The 18,507-nt window shown below is 47.0% G+C and overlaps 1 protein-coding gene across 1 annotated transcript in view; it reads right to left on the minus strand.

Moving 5' to 3' along the window:
- Positions 1-18,507, minus strand: part of LOC119379533 (WASH complex subunit 2) — a gene marked incomplete at its 5' end in the record, with an annotated part of 624,148 nt that overhangs the window by 323,902 nt on the left and 281,739 nt on the right. Inside the window, 1 exon segment of the mRNA XM_037648828.2 lies at positions 8,445-8,594. Within this exon segment, the coding sequence (XP_037504756.1) occupies positions 8,445-8,594 (150 nt within the window).

Genomic DNA, 18,507 nt, shown 5'->3' on the forward strand with positions numbered 1-18,507 from the left:
GGGTCAGCGCTTCGCGGGGGCGTCTGGATCATGGAAGAAGCAGCACCTCGACCAGATGTACCAGATTTCAAATATATAATTACTAGTTTTCTTGTAAGTTGCATACTTTTTGTTCTGCACCATGACAAATGTGTAAAACATAGGCCTTGTAGCCCCCCTATTTCGATCCTTAAACTTCTACATATTTTGACAATTGATGGCTCATATTACTCTAATTGAACTGTAGAGTGCCGAAAACTATCCAGAAAGTGCATAGAAAATATTTGCTAGAAGTGAAAAATTCAAACATGGGAAATCCATTATTACCCAGACACCGGTAAATGTTTACTTGCGAATTTTCTAATATGCATAAATAATATTGAGATTGGGAGGAGATAACTGCACTCCTCACACCTTAGAGAAAATTTTAGCCAAATTTCATGCAGATGAAGAAGAACGGCTATTTATGCATATTGAAAAGGTTTGCAGCACAAGCACGGTAGTGCAGAGGGACGACACGCGCACTACCGTGCTTGCGCTGCAAACCCTTTCAATATTCATGCAGATCCGAGCACCAGAAGTACCAAAAACAAGAGGGGCACGCCGAAAAAGTTGCCGAAAAGTGTGTTTTGAGAAAAACAAAGTTTAAAGTTAAAATTGGATGTTTATTTATGAAAGAGGTAACGAAATCCGATCAAATTTGCACACAAAAGAGGTAAATTGTTCTTCTAGTAGCCACTGCGACCAAAATGAGCCAGCACCACAAGTTTCTCCTACACAGCTCTTTCGAACAGAGTAGCTATTGCGCGAGCTCTCGCTGCCGTAGGTTCTGCTTGTGACCGGTCCGTCACTCGCCGCCTCTCCGCTGGCCTCCTCGCTCGAAGCAACTCGCCACAATAACGTATACGTAATCGAAAGAATACTTTCGGGGCACTTGCTGTTCTCGCATTGTAGTTCCAGAAATGACGCCTTTGTGTTTGTGAGCTGGTTCCCGGACGCGTATTCTCGAAGGGTGACACGTTGGACACACTGCAACAATCACGAGAATGTTCAATGCTGTTCTGTCAGTAATCAAGGAAGGCTCTTTCTACCGTGATCTTTCTTCGGCGTCAAAGAGTACGATGTTCTCTTTGAGAGGCACTGACATACTCAAACGCCGTGGCAAACTCGCTTGAAGCATCGGCGTCGCCGTTGCTAGGCCTTGCGGCAGCAGACGCACTTGCCGTTCGGCGAGTGTTTGGCTTCGATTTGCGCCAGCGTCCTCGAAATTTGTTCACCGAGCGATACATCACTGGCCAGTGACTGCACTTGCTACGGTTCTCTTCGTCTATGATGAAAATAAATATACGCGAGAGAAATGTTGTTCAGCTGCGTAGCTCGATGAAACACCGGCCCTGCAAGCAGGCTTCGCAACACGCAAGGCGCACAGCGGCCAATGGCGGTCCCCGATCCATACCACGTGATTTACAAGCCAGTTGCAGCGCCCGAAAAGCGCGGCAAAATCATGCCTTCTTTATTATTTCTTGGGCTTCTGCAGCGCGGGAAGCCGTGGTTATTTGGAGATCTCCTCATGTGATCCCCAGTGGCGAGCGGCCGTGTGTTACCGGCAGCGAGGCGCTAAAGTCGTCACACTTTCGGTCAAGATTAACGCCACCTTGTGCTCTTTAGACACAATTTTAACACATCTCCAGTTGAGTCTTGACTTTGATTTTTACTTTCGGAACAGTAGAGATACTAATCTTGACAAAACAGGTGAAAATGAAAAATCGATAATTTTTGAAAAAAGTCGCGTTTTTCGACCCTCATCTCCCCTTAACATTGATACCACAGTTGTGGCACTTCCGTGCCCTTGCTGGGCAGGCAGTCCTCTCACGGATGTTGCACCAGGAGATGTGGCAGTGTTCCTCCCGACATGCTGAACTCCGAGAAATTTCCTCTGCTGTTTCCTCTGATGTGTCACGGCGCTGACACCCACCTTGCCGCACTTCTGGGTCAAGGAAGCGTCAGCGACGTGTTTCAAACTGTGAAGGTCCTCTTGTTGCATCTGCACCAATTCTTTCAGACAGGCTTTTGCTATATTCCATTTCATGCATCAGTTGCGATGCTGTGGAAGATATGCAAGATGTTCGGTCAGCAAAATGTGTAAGTCAGCGCATCTTGCGCTGGATTTCATCATTATAAAAATGGCCTCTGCAACTGGCTCCGGCTGCGCACTGTTGGAACTAATTGCGGAGGTCATTATCGCAAACAAATATGTGCTAAGTCATCCAGAACAACCTATTGACAACCGTATCAATAATGGAGTTTGTTTATTTCTGAGGCACAAGCATCTTCATTTATTACTCAGTCTAAAAACGAAAAAGAAAAATCACATTACGGGTGGTGAAATCATTGAACTATTTCATGGTGCGAACAGCAAGTGGTCTCGCTAGATTCAATAGCGTTGCACCTGGTGTATGAAATTGAATATAGAACCGTTAAAAGAGTTGGCTTGTCGTCCATTTGAACAGATTCGAAGAGCACTCGGAGGGACCGCTTCGTTGTCAGTCTGGAAGACCAACTGACGAAACGGTCCGTCATGAGGCATTCCTTGCAGTCACTAATGTCACACCAGTCTGCCAGAACACGGCCACCTGGATCGGGGCGCGCCACCGCCGCGCGCCCCGATCCAGGTGGCCGTGGCCAGAACATAGAGTTTCCTAAAATGACCTAGAGGGAACTCTGGCGCTGCGATCGTTCAGCCACCATGGGAATGATGGGTAGTACACGGATTTGCCTAGTCTTCGTGCTTGTGGGCTTCGAACGCACTTGTGGCTTTGTTTATTGCTATGTTTTGGTTTTCTTTCGGATAAAAGAATGGATCGTTGTGAACTTCGTGACCAAATTTGAATCGGTGAGCCTAAAGAAGGTAAAGTGGTGAAGTGAAACTGCTGATTTTTGCTGAACTTCGTTTTGCGACAAAGCGGATGCAGCCGACGCGGAGCCAAACGGAGCCGAAAGAACGAAGTTTAGACAAATCCGTGTACTACCCATGATTCCCATGCTGGCTGAAGCGCGATTAGGGTGGCCACCCTAGCGCGATGCATTGCAGCTCCCATAGTACAGTGTACTAGAAAGGGCAGTGAAGCGGGCGGCAGCCTCCGCGTGACTCCGGCGGCGTCGCCAGCAGAGGTGGCGCTGCCGTCGACCAATCTTGAAGAGGAACACGCGAAACGTAGCATCCACTGCGACGCTCGCATGTGCTTGGCGCGCGCTGTGTCTGCGGTTCAGATGTTTGCGCGTAATCACTTTGCTTATTTAGTCTGTATTATCTGCTAAGAACCAGAAACTACAAGACAGGCTGGTTTTCCCACAGATGCAAACGCATTTTGGGAAAGTACTCGCCGCTTCAATAGAGCCACGCTCTTGAAATCACGGAGACTTTCCATCGCAGTTGAGTCCCATTTTCAACCGTTTCAGCAATCAGGATCGAGTTTGTTTAGCTTACAGAACTTGAAAGCGCAGACGAATCTCTGACAGAGAGCGAGTACATTCGGATCTTGGGTAATCGCAATAGGGTAAGCCGTGTGAGAGGTTAATTGAACGTAGCTCGCCGCAGCTATGACAGTAAGTTTAAACTAAACAGTTACATGGTGCGCTCGTTCTCTCTCTTTGCAACCCCTGTGAACAGCATAATATGCGGGGCCTGAGAAAAAAAAAATGAAAAGAAAAATGATCGCGCAGATGAACAACGTCATGCAGAATCAGCTGGACTCGTTGCTGAAACAGATATAATAAACCTTTCGTGCCCGAATTTGAACAGTCATATACGCCCACAGCAACAATTGAAAAGGACACTGAAATTCACCTATAGAAATCGTGCCCCAAACGCAAGGCAAGCAAGCTGAAAAAGAGGGCTAGCACAGCATGCACTGATGCAGAAAAAGCAGCCGATTCTATTTATAGTGCATGACCTTGCACGCGTCGGCGAGCAGTTAAACGAGCTACAGCATTTCACAAAATGGACACAAGGTCATGGTCTCTGTAAGCTGTGATTTAATATGTTACAATGCATCACAGAATATGAGAACACACCAAGGGCGTAGCCAGAAATTTTTTTCTGCGAGGGGGGGGGGGGGGAGAGGTGTTCAACCATCCTTTATGTATGTTCGTGCGTGCGTTTGTATGTGAGCGTGTATATATACGCCAGCAAAACTGAAAAATTTCGGGGAGAGGGGGGTTGAACCCCCCCAACCCCCCCCCCTGGTTACGCCCCTGGAACACACACATGAGGTAGCAGCATTGATATATATGACGTTGTTTTTCACACTAATTCAATGAGAGCATTACCCTAGTAATGGGTAGAAAAACAACAATTACTGTACAAAGGGGAAGCCGCTTGCTTTGATTCAGCAAATCCTCACAGCTGGCAGCGTAAAGCTCAGAAAATAAATAACAGCAGGTGAGGAAGGCAAAAATGCAATGCATGTTGAGAGAGTTGCCATGCACCTAGTTTAGCCTGCTTAGTTTGAGGTGCTTGACAGAATTACGCTTCCTCAGCAGATTGATTTATTCTCGCCTTTCACAAAAAAGTGCAGTCGCATAGTGACGTAAAACCCAACAATGCGTGCTGTTAGGTTCTTAGCGTGAATTTCGCAGCCTACCTGCAATCGGGAAGCATGATGAATCATGCGCAACACATCCATAACACTCTCACTGAAGTTTGCGTCAACTGAATAACGTTCAATAGCAAATAACGTTCCCAAACGCTTCTTCGCTCTGGGTCTGCGGGCGCTTTAAACAACGAAAGCTTTGCCGTTTGTTTGCTTCAACAGTACCCCGTGCTGCATCCAGGAGCGAAGCAATGGTTCAAGTGTTGTTTTTTAGGAGCTGTTCGCACGTTATAGCATCACACATTGAGAGAAAAGCGGGAGAATCACTTCCAAACAAGCGCGTTCTAGCCAAGCAACCGGCAATACGAGGCACCCGCCTTCAAGATTGAGCGACTGCAGCGCCGCCGCTTCGTTCGCCAGCGGCGGCGTCAGCTGCCCCTATAGGGTGTATGCACGACCGGCATCGACAGCGACATGCAGGCAAGTCTCGCTGTGCACTCTGGGTAATCCGCCATTTTGAAGCAATAACAAGCAGACGATCAAAGCAGCGTGTATGACCAGTCGATAGCTGTCATGGTTTACTGCGCCATTGTAGGCTGCAAAAGCCGTACGTACACCAAAGCCGAGGAAGAGAAGGCTAAGCAGAACAGTCAGAACCTCAGCAACTTTCGCTTTTTCAAGATTCCAAAGGTGCGGGTTCATGAATGCGGCAAGACGAGGCAGCTGTCGTAACGCCGGCAGCGCGAGTGGATCGCCTGCCTCAACAGGAAGGGTGTCGCCGATAATCCGCAAAAGTACAAAGTGTGTTGCCGACACTTTTTATCAGGTATGCAAGTCTCGCACCTACGTTACCTATTTTAAAGCGCTGCCCGTTCCTGTCATTGTAAAAGTGTTATTTTGGGCACCGCGGATGCAGGCATTGCTTTGACCAGAGCGTTGGTGTACTCTGTTTCGCAGGGCCACAGTCTCCAGTGGGTGCTGCTGGCTTTGCAAGGGCTTTTCGGCTCACGAGCTGCACTGGCATCGGCACCTAATCGTCGTTTTTTCATCGTCGACGACGCGAAATCCATTTCAGCGATACTAGGCCTCACATCTAATTTCCTGATGTGCGTCGGCAGCCACGAGTTGGCGCTGTCCGTGCACGAACGCTCCTGCCGCACGCGCGCGCCGTACTCTACGTAAAAAAAGCAGTGCCGCGACATGGTAGCACGCATCGCCGTTCCCGGCCATGCACGTACAGTGCGCGGCAACGACTTCACCGTCGCACTTGCACAGGGCCCATGAATCCACAGGTGGCCTGTTGAGGCTCTGCGAGTGGTCGACCTGGGCAACAAGATAACATTGTATTCCGCTAGAAGAATAAAACACTTTAACGTACCTTTGTTTTGAGAATCACGGAGTCTGAGGAAACTTCCCATCCGACCGCTGGTCACAAAATTGTGGCCTTCTAATCCTTTCTAAGCCTTTAGTTGCTGGCGGGTAAGGAAGCTGGTCCTCAAAACAAGGAACTCGCTTATGTCTGCGGCGTCGATTCGCGGCCACAGGTTGACGTCTCTTACTCAGTCGCTTTCCCGAAGCTCAAAGGGGTCCACACCACACAGGGCAACTTTCTCACTGTAGCGCGACGCACAGCGTCGCTGCGTAATCCGTTCGATCATGCGTCATTTTGCCGCAAAACAATGTTGCATTTTTGCACAGAGATGCCAAACCGCACGCCCGGAGACCGACTGCGACCACACATCGACGACCAGTCCACAAACGTTGCCTGCTTTGGTCTGCTTGTTATTGCTTCAAAATGGCGGATTACCCAGAGTGCACAGCGAGACTTGCGTGCATGTCGCTGTCGATGCCTGTCGTGCATACACCCTATGGGTCGGTGTCTCCGCCCGCTTCACTGCCCTTTCTAGTACACTGTACCCATAGACACTAGCGCCAGAGTTCCCTCTAGTAAGTTTTGTAGGAAACTCTATGTGCCAGAATATGCAGCCCTGTCACTAACTGGTCAATGGATTCTCCTAGCATCTGCTGCCTCTTGTGGAAACGAGCACTTCGTTAGCGTCCTGAATTGGGCTGGTTGGTACTTACTAATTTTTGAACGAAGAAACCACTCTAGAACAGTACGAAGACAAGAGGACACAAACACGGCGCTGCACTTTGATACACCAAGTTGCGATCTTTGGTGAAGTACTTGTCGAATGCCTTTTTGACAGGGTTGAACTTCTTCGCAACGTCAGCTGAAACGTTGAACGTAGAAAAGAGATCTTGCCTTTGTCACCCCATGGTGTAGAGCAAGGCTCGCACTTGTGTCTCCTCTGAGCGCTCGTTCAAGCCCGACGTGTAGCGATAGTAGTCGAACGCCTGTATCCACGTCGGCCATTCTGACGTGCGATCAAATTCCAGCTACAGAGGCCGCTCAAGGCCATGTACTCTATATATAAAAGCCATGGTGCTTTCTGCCTGATGACCTCTCATTTTTTTATGTGGGTGTGTCGATAGGTTAACTTCGATAGAAAAAAAATTATTTTGGGTGATGCCTGTGATCGGTCAACAAAAGTGTCCTTATGTCAAATGGTCACTTCAAAGGGTCCCTGCAACACTTTTTGAACATAAAACAAAATTCGTATTTATCTCAAATGATCACTTCAAAGGGGCCCTGCAACACTTTTTGAACATACTCAGAATTCACGGCAGATCAGTAGTTGAGGCTCTTGTGAACATGCGAGACAAATATAGCACTGCATGGTGCACGGAATTTGCACTTTCATTTCACGGACAGCCGAAAATGGCTTGCTCTCCTCTCGGCAAACTGAAACTGCCAATGGCTGATTTCATGATCGCGAACGCATCCTTGGTAAAGTTTATAGTGGTAGTTTCGAGTTCAATAAACAACAGATATAAGTTTATCTCACTTTGGAAACACCCAAGTAGTCCCTCTTAGTACTTCCCGTCTCGATGAATGGTCGTCTGCTCATTTTGTTTCTTCTCATGTTGATATGAGGCGGCACGCGGCTTAGTTAAGCCTGTGCTATTTCGAACTCTACAGACCTGAATGGATCGCTTGCCTCGCACTGAACACGCTGCCGCAGTACTTACCGATTCATATCGTCAGTTCCAAATCCACCGGCATGCTGACCAGTGCCAGCTTTCTCTTTCACTTGCTTTGCAAGCTAGAAGCCTTGGCAGACATCGCTTGGTGCTTAGATAATTGAAATTGCTTCAAAATGCACTATCTGGGTTTCACTACTATCCGTCAGTCAACCTGATGCAGTACAACACCGGTGAGCACCGGTGAGCACCGGTGATCACAGAGCTTGGCCACACTTAGAAAGTGCGGTAGCGCCAGAAGTGCTTGTGTGCAGCATAGTTACCACAGGCTCGATAGGGTGCCGCCATGGTCTCGCTATCATACCGGTCACATTATCGAAAGATTTATGGCCGCAATTGTACAACTGGGAAGAGAGGTCAGAAATCGGGAGTCTTCCGGGTAAATCAGGAGAGTTGGCAGGTATGTTAATCCCTTCCATGCCACACTTATTTTAAATTCAAACGAAATATGGCCTTTTTTTTTTTTTTACTGTGGGCCCCTCTTGTGCACATGCTTCAATTCCTCCTTGCAAACAAATCTCCTAGTTCCCCCATGGGATGTGTGCTGCCAACTACAAGAAGCCGGCAAAGCACCAGTGTGAAACCATGGCAGAGCAAGAAAAGATAAGGGAGCATCGATTACAACTGTTCATGGCAAAGAGTTACATGGCACGCTTTTGGAACTGTTTCACTATTTATGAAATGCACTTATAACTACACCTAAGAAAAGTGATTGACAGCACTTAGTGATATGGCACAGTAGCACAAAAGCGATAACTGGTCACTTGCCATTTCCTTGCAGCTGCTGTGTTGTTTAAAAAGGGGTCTGGCTTTCTTTGCTGGCCCCTGGTCACAGTTAGCGCAGTGTTTACAAAGATGTCCTCCTCGTCATCCCCGAACAAGGACTTTGCTGGCTCGCTCTCTCTCTTTGTAGCAGCACTGAAATTGAGGAGAAACAGGCCCTTTCAAACTGCAGGAAAAACACAAGCACAGAAATTATTTCAACACAAACAGGGAACACAAAGCAATTTTATTTTGGAGCAGTCTGTAATGCATTACATTAATGGCACAAGATTTTAAAAGGGCTGGCAACCAATTTTATGGTACCTGTTTACTTACGTGCAACGGAAAGCTTACTGGTCTGAGTGTCTAATCACGAAATGGTAAAGCGAAAAATGCCATGAAATATTTATACTAAGAATCTTTCGATCTGCAGCGACTATGAAGTCGTACGCGCAACACGTGCTGCAATGAAGGGTGGAAACCTAGGCATGTTGGTAGCACATAATGAATGTAAGAACAACGCAACAGACAAGGACTGGCAAAGAACACACACACAGTGCTGACTTTCAACAACATTTAATAGCGAAGCGAAGTACGTGTGTATATATATATATATATATATATATATATATATATATATATATATATATATATATATGAAATGGAGGCATGCGTAGAAAAAGGTGCAATTATCAACTGCGTCGATGACTATAAAATAACAAATCTCTTGTCATGTGTTGACTGTGCTTGAGGACAGTACAAAATTTTAAAACTGACTGAGATACACAATCTCTTTTCGCAGTAGCGGAACTGATGGGGTTCTTCGCCAATCCTTGTCTGTTGTGGTGTTCTTACATTTGTTACATGCTGGAAAGAGTGGGAGGTGAGCACGACAGCAATTTGTCTTTGTTTCCTGTGCATGCATACAGTCCGTACGCATGTGCCGTGGCTCGACATGTTCCAACAGATGCCGCGAAGGCAACGCCGCTTCTCAGTGTCAACTCCTTTTACCTCACAAGCAGCACAGAATAGAGCGTGGATAGACAATAATATGCCGGGTGCGCGAGGTATTTGAGAACGCTATTCCTCATCACCACAGACACCAGCTGGCTCATCACATCTACCTATGTGTGTGGCTTCTTATTGGTTGACCCCTTATCATGGGAGCCATGATATGGACTGCCAGGGGAGCTTCTTTTTCTATTTTTATGTAAGCGACCCATTACATGTGTAGCCACTGCCTTGCGCACGCCGCGCCAGTGTCTAGGAACATTCCCGATTACTGTAAAATTTGTTCTTTATTTATTTATTTATTATTTATTTGTTTATTTTCAAAATGTTACATGTTAAGGGATGGTACGGCTAAAGGCAGATCAACTGCCTGACAATGGCCCTTCCACCCAAGCACTGTTCAACAGGCTTTTGAACATATCAAGAAATTATACAATAGAAAGCGGAAGCACTGAGAGAGAAAACATGACATAGTACTATCAGCAACAGTTGACGATACACATAAAATAATGTAATAAAAAATTCTTTTCTTTTTGGTACAAAGGTCGTAAACCACATGGTGCTTGAGGCCTTGCTCATACTATGAAGGCACATAGGACAACAAATATGATTTAGCAACACGCTTAAACACAGATGTTGGCATGGCTTCATTCACATTATTTAGAACTGGCGGATGTTGATTTAGAAAAGTAGGTATCAGGTATTTAAGTTGGTTAGTACCATATTTGGTTCTACAAAGCGGAAGTTCAAAGTGGCTGTATCTTAGACTATATTGCTCGTGTGTAGTTAGGTACATGTGTGAAAAAGTTGGTTTATTAATTATTATTTTTTTTTTTTTGGTTTCTCTGTGTATGTATGTAGCAAGTCTGAGGTTATATAGCTGATCAACTTTTAATATCTCATTTTTTTGAGAAGAATGGTGCTGAGTGGTCAAGCCATCCAAAATTTTCTATGTGTCGGACACCTTGCTTTTGAAGGACTGTCAACCTACATAAGTTTGTTTTGCTTGTAGTGTCCCAGATTGCTTGTAGTGCCCCCTCACAGTGCTTCCCCTATTTTTTCAAATCCAGTCAGATGCGCCCAATCCAACAGTTCACCACTCTCTCCTATCGTCCTTTCCTGCTCTCCTGCGCCTGCTTTGCTCTCATGGGGGAGAGTAATTTTTATGTGGTGCCTCATAATGGAAGTTAGAGTAGGTAATATTTTGTTCAGCTGTGTTTCTATCTGTGGGGCGGAGTCTTGCATCCCTCATGATCACTGTCTTGACTGTGACGCTGGCTCTCTAAGAGACGCAATGTCTTGAGTTGGCACATCTCTGTTTGTGGCACTATACGTGCTACCATCTACAGAAAACGGACTACTCGTAAGTGGACGTGGAGGAGTCCTAATGGCGAAACTAAGAATGAAATAGACTTCATAATGTGCGACCACCCGGGCATTATACAGGATGTAGAAGTAGTTAACAAGATCCGATGCAGTGACCATAGAATGGTAAGATCTAGAATTCAACTAGACGTGAGGAAGGAACGGCAGAAACTGATACGCAAGAAGCCGATTAATGAACTAGCTCTGCGAGGGAAAGTACAGGAATTCAGAGTTTCACTTCAGAATAGGTACGCGGCTTTAACCGAGGAAACCGACCTTAGCATTGACGCAATGAATGATAATCTGACTAGTATCATTAAGGAGTGTGCAGTGGAAGTCGGGGGTAGAGTCGTTAGACAGGACACTGGTAAGCTATCCCAAGAGACGAAAAACCTCATTAAGAAACGTCAAGCTATGAAAGCCTCAAAGGCAACAGACAAAATAGAGCTGGCGGAGCTTTCGAAGTTGATCAATAGGCGTAAAGTAGCCGACATAAGAAAGTATAATATGGAGAGAATTGAGCATGCTCTAAAGAACGGAAGAAGCCTCAAAGCTACGAAGACAAAACTGTGCATAGGCAAAAATCAGATGTATGCGTTAAGGGACAAGGATGGCAAGGTCACAACCAATATGGATAGAATAGTTGAGATAGCGGAAGAGTTCTACAGAGATCTGTACAGCAGCCGAGACAGTCAGGATGATAACGTAAGAAGCAGTAATATCCCAGAGGAATCTGACATCCCACCAGTATTAACAGGAGAAGTAAAGAAAGCCCTAAAGGGAATGCAAAGAGGCAAAGCCGCTGGTGAGGATCAGGTAACATCAGACTTGTTGAAAGACGGTGGAGAGATTATGTTAGAGAAACTGGCCACCCTGTATACGAAGTGTCTCTCGACAGGGAGGATACCAGAATCTTGGAAGAATGCCAACATCATCTTGATCCATAAGAAAGGGGACGTCAAGGACCTGAAAAATTACAGGCCCATCAGCTTACTGTCCGTTGTCTACAAGCTATTCACAAAAGTAATTGCTAACAGAATTAATACGACATTAGAGTTTAATCAACCAAGGGACCAGGCAGGATTTCGAACAGGCTACTCAACAATTGACCACATTCATACTATCAATCAGGTAATAGAGAAATGCTCAGAATATAACCAACCCCTATACATAGCCTTCATAGATTACGAGAAGGCGTTTGATTCAGTAGAAATATCAGCCGTCATGCAAACACTGCGGAATCAGGGCGTCGATGAAGCATATATAAACATACTGGAAGAAATCTACAGCGCATCCACAGCCACTATAGTGCTTCATAAAGAAAGCAACAGAATACCAATAAAGAAGGGCGTACGGCAGGGAGACACGATCTCTCCAATGCTATTTACCGCGTGCTTACAGGAGGTTTTCAGAAGCCTAGAATGGGAACAGTTAGGGATAAGAGTTAATGGAGAGTACCTTAGTAACCTGCGCTTCGCCGATGACATTGCATTGCTGAGTAACGCGGGAGACGAATTACAGCTCATGATTACTGAACTGGATACGGAAAGTAGAAGAGTAGGTCTGAAAATTAATATGCATAAAACTAAAGTAATGTGGAACAATCTTGGCAGAGAACAGCGCTTCGCGATAGGTGGCGAGACGCTGGAAGTTGTAAAGGAGTACGTCTACTTAGGACAGCTAGTAACCGCGGAGCCGAACCATGAGAGTGAAATAACTAGAAGAATAAGGATGGGATGGGGCTCATTCGGCAAGCATTATCAAATCATGAATAGTAGTCTACCACTATCTCTCAAGAGGAAGGTATATAACAGCTGCATCTTACCGGTACTTACCTACGGAGCAGAAACCTGGAGACTTACAAAGAGGGTTCAACTTAAATTGAGGACGACGCAGAGAGCGATGGAAAGGAAAATGATAGGTGTAACCTTAAGAGACAGGAAGAGAGCAGAGTGGGTCAGGGAACAAACGGGGGTTAAGGATATCATAGTTGAAATTAAGAGGAAGAAATGGATATGGGCCGGCCACGTAGCACGTCGGCAGGATAACCGGTGGTCATTAAGGGTAACTGACTGGATTCCAAGAGAGGGCAAACGCGTGAGGGGAAGACAGAAAATTAGGTGGGTAGATGAGATTAAGAAGTTTGCAGGTATAACGTGGCAACAGAAAGCACAGGACCGGGTGGATTGGCGGAACATGGGAGAGGCCTTTGCCCTGCAGTGGGCGTAGACAGGCTGATGATGATGATGATGACGTGCTACCAATGGGGACGCATCACTGCGATGCTGCTGCATGCGCTGACTTCAATATGTGCCACACGAGCACTGTGAGGGGGCGGTGGTAATGCTTTAAGCCACAAAGGAAGGAGTACACAGGAAAAAATCTGACAGATTCATGATATAGGAGAGGGACGACCTGTCTATCACATCTCCATGGAAACGCGCTCAGATGCACATGTGACAAGCAGCTGTACCCTTGAGGTGGTGTTGCCCCATGTTAAAGGGACACTAAAGACAAATAACAATTTATGTCAGAGTGAAAGCCCAATGTATGACAACTTCTAAGACGGCAATATTATCAACAGCAGTGCCCTACTTACCGAGAAATTAAGCTAAATGTATCACATGATGAGCGCCACGAGTGGCACATTTTCGAAGTGATCCCGATGACGTAGGGAAGTCGGCCTACAATAAATCACTAGTAATCAAACTAGCAGCAGTAAAAAAAGAACATTCCGAGCATCAAAAGACGTAATAAAATGCTGTTTGTTCGTTTCCGCTTGATTCATGGAAAAGAAAACCTCCGTGGCGTTGCCATGGGGAACGGCGCGCGTGGTTCAAAGGTTTCGTTTTCGCCGAACTGTGCCTCGCCCGTCTCAGTGGTAGTTTCGGGATCGCGTACTGCCGTGCGTGTTTTGCGCGCTCGTGAAAGTCGCTCTGACAGAAAGTTCGACAAAATGCCGCATGCGTGTGATATTGCCGGATGCCCGAATGGTGCACAACGCCAGTGCTGCAGCAAGGAAACCGGTGTGTCTTTTCACTGGGTGCCGCGGAATGAACCCTTACGCTCGAAGTGGCTTAGTGTCATGCCGTTGCGCCAGTGTGCTAAACAGTCAAAACCTCTGCGTGTGTGCTCGCTGCACTTTCGTACTGAGGATTACGAGACCAACCGCAACTTGGTGACGGCTTTGAATGTGCCCATCCGAGCAAGTCTTTGCCGCAGCGCCGTTGTTGCTACTGTGGGTCCCGCTACTTCCGCTCGGCTGCTACTAGTGTCGGCGGCCGCGCAGTAAAAGCGGGCAACGTTGGGCGCGGCAGCAGTGACGTATGAGAGTCGTATTTTCAGGCGGGAGATTTGAAGCGCGCTAACGCGATGCGGACCACTAAAAACGTGATTTTATTTCAAAACAAGCACTTCCTTGGCACAAAAGCAGCACTACGAGGTTTCTGGACCGCTATTTCAACAATCAACGTAGACTTAATATTTGCCTTTAGTGTCCCTTTAAGTCTGTTGGCTAAGGTGAACCAACCGGCTGCCATTGAGGAGCGAGCATTTGCACTGGAATTGAAAAAAAATTGAGGGGGTGTTGGTTCGGATAAACTTGAGTGCACAACGTGAACAGTACAGCTTATTCTGGAACTAATGTGGCCCCCAACGATAAGGCTGGAACCTTCAATGCCACATGTATAAATGCCGATGCACCTTACAGTTGATCAGATTACCAACGTCCGACGACTGTGATTGGCACTATCGGTGGGCAGCGTGTGTTGCTGGTACTTTGACTTTCCATTTCCTGGGCACAAGTTCACCCAATAAAGGGTTTTGTCTCTAGCAGCCTGACTGCTTCCTTCTTCACCATCACGACCACAACATCTGGTGGAGGTGCTTCCCAGTCCATGTACCGTATGCCCCCCTCCAGCCGGGATCCAAGCCCACGCTGTCGAGAAGACAATGCCAACTCAGACCAGCGAGCTAGCCGCTTGCAACAAGGTATACCACCAGAGTATAGGCCTCTACCCGATAAGACCTGAAATGCCAAGGCTATGACCATGACTGTGGCAATGATGATAGCCACTGTGCCACCGCCTGCGATCGTGATGCAGAAGCCAAGGGAGCCACTGATATGCCGGGGATCATCATGGAAGGATCCAGAATGTGGCTCGAGTGATACGAGAGGATTGCGGCCTTCAACAATTTGGACGTGAACAACAACGATACGGAGACTTGGCATGTACCATGTCCTTGTACAAGCTATGGTTTCGAAACACTACGTTACTGTCTTCCAAGTGCAATGAACAAATGGAAATTAACAGTTGATAATCTGCATATATTGTCCAAAACTGACATGTTAAATTGGATGTGCTGATTGTGTTGTTCATGAATGTTGGGTGATTTCTGTAACGGTTACTTACTTTCATTCGTTCATACATTGCTTTGTTATGGACATTCTTGTATGTATTTCACAGTTGTTATTCCATTATTTGCTGTCATGGGCCACATGCGTGTTCTTTTTGTATTGTCGCTTTTCGCTGCCTATAATTTTTTGTAATTTTTGTCATTTTGTAATTTTGATTTCTTTCTGGGTGAAGGGGCCAGTCAAGCTGTGAAATGCAGCTTTTTTTCCCTTTGTACCGAGCCGCATATACCGTATTTACCCGCATAATTTGCGCCCTCGCATAATTTGCGCACCCCTAATATTTAGCCAGCTTTGCTAGAAAAAAATATTTACTCGCATTCTAAAAAGACAGGGCGTGCAAACAAGGACACAAGAAAGAAGTCAGGACACCACAAACGCCGACTAACAACTGAAGAGACGCAGAACGGCTGAAAAGGAAAGAAGGCACGAAAACTTATCTGCGCATGCCCAAGCAATAGGCGAACCTATCAATCCGGCACGCGTGGCGGTCTACGTTGAAGATAACTGTTAAGGCATTTGATTTCATCTTTATGCAAGTTAATCGACGGTTGGCTCACGCATGCGCTACCACTATTCTCGATATGCCATGCTTCAATCATCAGGCGCGTTTCTTCATTTCTATGACGGTACAACACTGCGCATTCATCGAATTTTGGCGTGCACTTGCAATCTCGACAATGTAAAGATAGATTAGAAGGTGAGCCTCCTGTTAGCAATCTCTTATGTTCCAATAATCTCTGGTTAATGCATCGGCCCGTTTCTCCTACGTAGAAGCGACCGCAGCTGAAAGGACAAACGGGCCGATGCATTAACCAGAGATTATTGGAACATAAGAGATCGCTAACAGGAGGCTCACCTTCTAATCTATCTTTACATTGTCGAGATTGCAAGTGCACGCCAAAATTCGATGAATGCGCAGTGTTGTACCGTCATAGAAATGAAGAAACACGCCTCATGATTGAAGCATGGCATATCGAGAATAGTGGTAGCGCATGCGTGAGCCAACTGTCGATTAAGTTGCATAAAGATGAAATCAAATGCCTTAACAGTTATCTTCCACGTAGACCGCCACGCGTGCCGGATTGATAGGTTCGCCTATTGCTTGGGCATGCGCAGATAAGTTTTCGTGCCTTCTTTCCTTTTCAGCCGTTGTGCGTCTCTTCAGTTGTCAGTCGGCGTTTGTGGTGTCCTGACTTCTTTCTTGTGTCCTTGTTTGCACGCCCCGTCTTTTTAGAATGAATACTTACCAACTAGCTCAGCTCTCTGTTATTCTAAAATTTACTCGCATATTTTGCGCTCCCCGCCCCGCTCGAGCCAGATCGCCAGCGTGCGCGCACGGGGAAACTTTAGACGGCCGCGCCCCCGCGGTACAGTACACTCTACCCGCGGCCCTCACCAAGCAGGCGAGCGCAGTCATACACAAGACAGGCTGCGAGTGCGAAGTCCCTTCTTCCGATTACTTCGTTCTATTCTCCGGAAACCGCCGAGACCGTACCAACCGTACCCGAACACCCAAACCTGTTCACGGGTTGTCGGAACTGTTCGAGCGTTCTCCCGCCGTGAGAATGCATGCACGCGACACGGCACGGACTACTTTCTGCATCGGAGGCGTGCGAGGGCCAGTCGGCCAGTCGCGCCAACATTTCCCCTCGCTGACCCTCCTCCTCTGCGTCCACGCTGCGACGCAGCCTTCGTTGATTTCGGAAGTTTAGGTTTCGCGATCAGCCAGTTGCGTTTTCACTGTTCTCTTGCGCTGGGCTACAATAACTATTCGGCAAAATTCAAGCTCACTGTTATAGAATTTGGCTAAGGAAACGGGAACCGTGCCGCAAAAGAGTTCGCTTTTTAATACAAGACCGGGAAGGAGAGCGTTCCGAGGACCGAAGCATGGAAAGTTTCCTGCTGTTGAAGAATGTATACCTTTTCAAATATGTGCGAGAGCTTAGGCGCACCGGTATCGCCGTGCCGTGGCACCTCGTTATTCCCAGCATTGTCGCGAAGAGCTTCAAGAAGGCGCCTCAACGCACTCGACGGAACCAAGGACGACGCGCTTTGGGAGGGCGGTGACAGCGGCCGCGGCGATGATTCTCAGTTGGACTTCTCAACCAGTGATTCTGACTAGACCGTGCATGACCGAATCTGGCTGGTTAAAGTACGTGCTAATTCTGTTAAAAACCCTTCGTTTGCGCTATAATTTATTTTCTTCTTTAATGTATTATATCGTGCGTGTTAGGACTATATATTGTGTGTTATTTCAGATGTGCTCGCGAAATCTCCGCGTAATTTGCGCACCCCCTTTTCGGAGCTCCAAATTCGCGAAAAAAAGTACGCAAATTATGCGAGTAAATACGGTACTGTGTATTTTCATGTACTTGTCACGTGGTTGAATAAGCTCAAACTCAAGTTGCGCTTTGTGTACTTTGCATTGGAAGACAGAGCCAGGACCTGGTTCGAGAACAGGGAGTCCACTATGACAATATGGACACCTTCCAGACCAGTTTCCTAGCAGCATGTATGAGTGTTGTTTGAAAGGAAAGGGCCGCCACTTAACTGAAAACACGGGTACAGCTCCCAAACGAAAGCGTTACCATCTTTACGAAGGAGATGATGTGGCACTTCCGCCACACCAATTCTGACATGCCTGAGGAGAAAAAACTTTGTTTCCTTATGTGAGGAGTAGAGCAAAAGCTCTTCGCGGGACTGATGAGGAACCCACCCAAGACAGACCAGGAATCCTTCTTGGAGGCAACTACGATCGGAAAGACGCTAGAAATGTGCACATGACAGTACAATCGTCGCTTGATTACAGACACCGCAGCTTTTCAAGCCCTCATCTCAGACGACCTGCATGAGACCATCCGAGTCATCGTGCGAGAGGAGCTGCAGAAGCTCTCGCCTTTTCTGCAGCTTGAGGTGACGTCGATTGCTGAAGCTGTGCACGTGGAAATCCAGCAATCACTGGGCGTTCCTCAGCCAGCACAGTCACAGCCGCAAGCTGTGAGGTACGCTGCTGCAGTCCGCTGTCACTCCACCTTCACAACCACATCAAGACGTTGCCAGGCACCACCATCGCCATCACATCACCATCGCCCTTTTGCCAGCCAGCACTACACGCCGAGGAAGACCGATGTTTGGCGTGCCCCCAACCACCGACTGCTCTGCTACCATTGCGGAGAAGCCGGCCACACCTAAGGCTGCTGCCGGTACTGCGAGATGGGCCTGCGTGACTTCGCCACCAACACACCACATCCAAAGCGAGGTGAACAGCCACAGGAC

Source organism: Rhipicephalus sanguineus, chromosome 1 (genome assembly GCF_013339695.2).
Source record: "Rhipicephalus sanguineus isolate Rsan-2018 chromosome 1, BIME_Rsan_1.4, whole genome shotgun sequence".
Lineage (NCBI taxonomy): Eukaryota > Metazoa > Arthropoda > Arachnida > Ixodida > Ixodidae > Rhipicephalus > Rhipicephalus sanguineus.